Raw genomic sequence first — 1,808 nt, forward strand, 5'->3', positions numbered from 1 at the left:
AAAGGAATTTTTCTGATCATAGCCCCATTGTTGGTTGGAATACAAAAATTCTAAAGCCGAGCAACATCCTTTTCATATTCAAGAAAGCTTGGATTCTTCATAGCAGCTTGAAAGAGGTAATTGAGAAGAGTTGGGTTGAGCCTCTCAATGATGTGCCTACCAGAAAGGTTATGAAAAAACTTAAAAGGCTTAAGCTAGTTTAAAAGACTGGAGCTGGACAACCTACGGGAACCTGGGACAGAACATCAAGGAAATGAATGAGGAATTAGATCTTATTCTGCAAGACCAAGAAGTCAACCCTTTCGATTCTCACCTTCACAAGTTAGAGTTTGAGAAAGTTGCAGAAATACAAGAAGCCATGAAGGTTGATACCATGATGGCAAAGGAGAAATCTAGAGTCACAGAAACACTAGAAGGAGAGAGAAACACAGCCTTTTTTCATGCTTCCCACAAAGATTAGATTGGCAAAATCTCAGATAGTGGAAATAAAAAAGGAGGATGGTAGCTTGATCAAGCAGCAAACTCAGATAAAGGAATACATAGTACAAGCTTATGAAGAGAAATATGCATTCCATGAGGTGGATCTTAATGAAAACCTTCTAAAGCTAATTCCTAGGCTGGTCACGGAAGAAGACAACAAGCTTCTCACGGCTATACCAACTAGAGAAGAGGTGAGAATCGCAGTGTTCTCCATGGATGCGTCCAGTGCTCCTGGACCCGATGGCTTTTAGGGAATCTTTTATCACACATACTGGGATATTATTAGAACTGAGGTGAGCTCGGCTGTGATTTCTTTCTTTAGAGATAATGTGCTCCCAAGAGGTATGAATTCTAGTTTCCTCGTTTTGGTACCTAAAATCACAAATGCTATTACAATTAACCAGTACAAACCTATTTGCTTAAGTAATTTTCTGTTTAAGATTACTACTAAAATTATGGCTGCGAGAATTAAGCATATTATGGAGTATATCATTAGTGAAGAGCAGCTTGCCTTCATTAAAGGGCGAACAGGTACTACTGGCATAACACTTGCTTCTAAGATGATGAATAAAATGGATAAGAAGATTAGAGGAGGCAGTGTGGGTATAAAACTGGACATTACTCAGGCTTTTGACTCTCTCAGTTGGGAATTCTTATTGGAGACGCTTGCACGGTTTGGATTTAGCAGTACATGGTGCTTATGGATCGCTACCCTTCTTAGCAGTGCCAACATCTCGGTTATGATTAATGGAGGTCCTTGCGGTTTTTTTGGAGTTGGCAGGGGTCTTAGACAAGGAGACCCCCTTTCCCCTCTCTTGTTTGATATTACAGAAGATGTGCTAAGTAAGGGTCTCAATTGGCTCTTCCACATGGGCAAGATAAAGCATATGGCAGCAGCTGGCAATATATTGCCCTAGTCCTACCCACATATTATTTGCAGATGATATTTTCATCTGTGCAAATGGGGATATTTGTGGCCTCAAGCTCTTGAAGAATCAATTTTTTAACTCTTCTAAGTAAACTATTCATGGGAGCTATTAGAAATGCAAAGAAACAAAAAGTGACTGAATTTTTTGGATTCCAAGAGGGGAAGTTGCCTGAAAAATACCTCAGAGCACCTATCTTTAAGGGGAAAGCTACAAGAGCTCACATTCAAGTGTTAGTTGAGAAAGTTAGAAGAATGGCCAGTGGTTGGGCTGGTAGAATGCTATCTTTTCAAGGCCAAGTGGTGATTGCACAATCCATTCTCAATAGCATACCTGTGTACAATATGTCTGTATACAAATGGCCTTCAAGATGCATCAAAGACTGTGAAGTAGCCATGAGAA

At 39.9% G+C, this 1,808-nt stretch overlaps 1 protein-coding gene across 1 annotated transcript; it reads left to right on the top strand.

Moving 5' to 3' along the window:
* The first annotated feature begins 935 nt into the window (after positions 1-935).
* LOC147510782 (secreted RxLR effector protein 78-like) lies at positions 936-1,397 on the top strand. The gene has a single exon (XM_086598243.1). The coding sequence runs from the start codon at positions 936-938 to the stop codon at positions 1,395-1,397; it is 462 nt and encodes a 153-aa protein (XP_086454369.1).
* Positions 1,398-1,808: the final 411 nt, after the last annotated feature.

This window comes from Coptis chinensis, chromosome 3 (genome assembly GCF_015680905.1).
Source record: "Coptis chinensis isolate HL-2020 chromosome 3, ASM1568090v1, whole genome shotgun sequence".
Lineage (NCBI taxonomy): Eukaryota > Viridiplantae > Streptophyta > Magnoliopsida > Ranunculales > Ranunculaceae > Coptis > Coptis chinensis.

Bases quoted from the DNA above. Each gene is read 5' to 3' on its own strand.
- LOC147510782 (XM_086598243.1), top strand. From the start codon at position 936: ATGGCTGCGAGAATTAAGCATATTATGGAGTATATCATTAGTGAAGAG.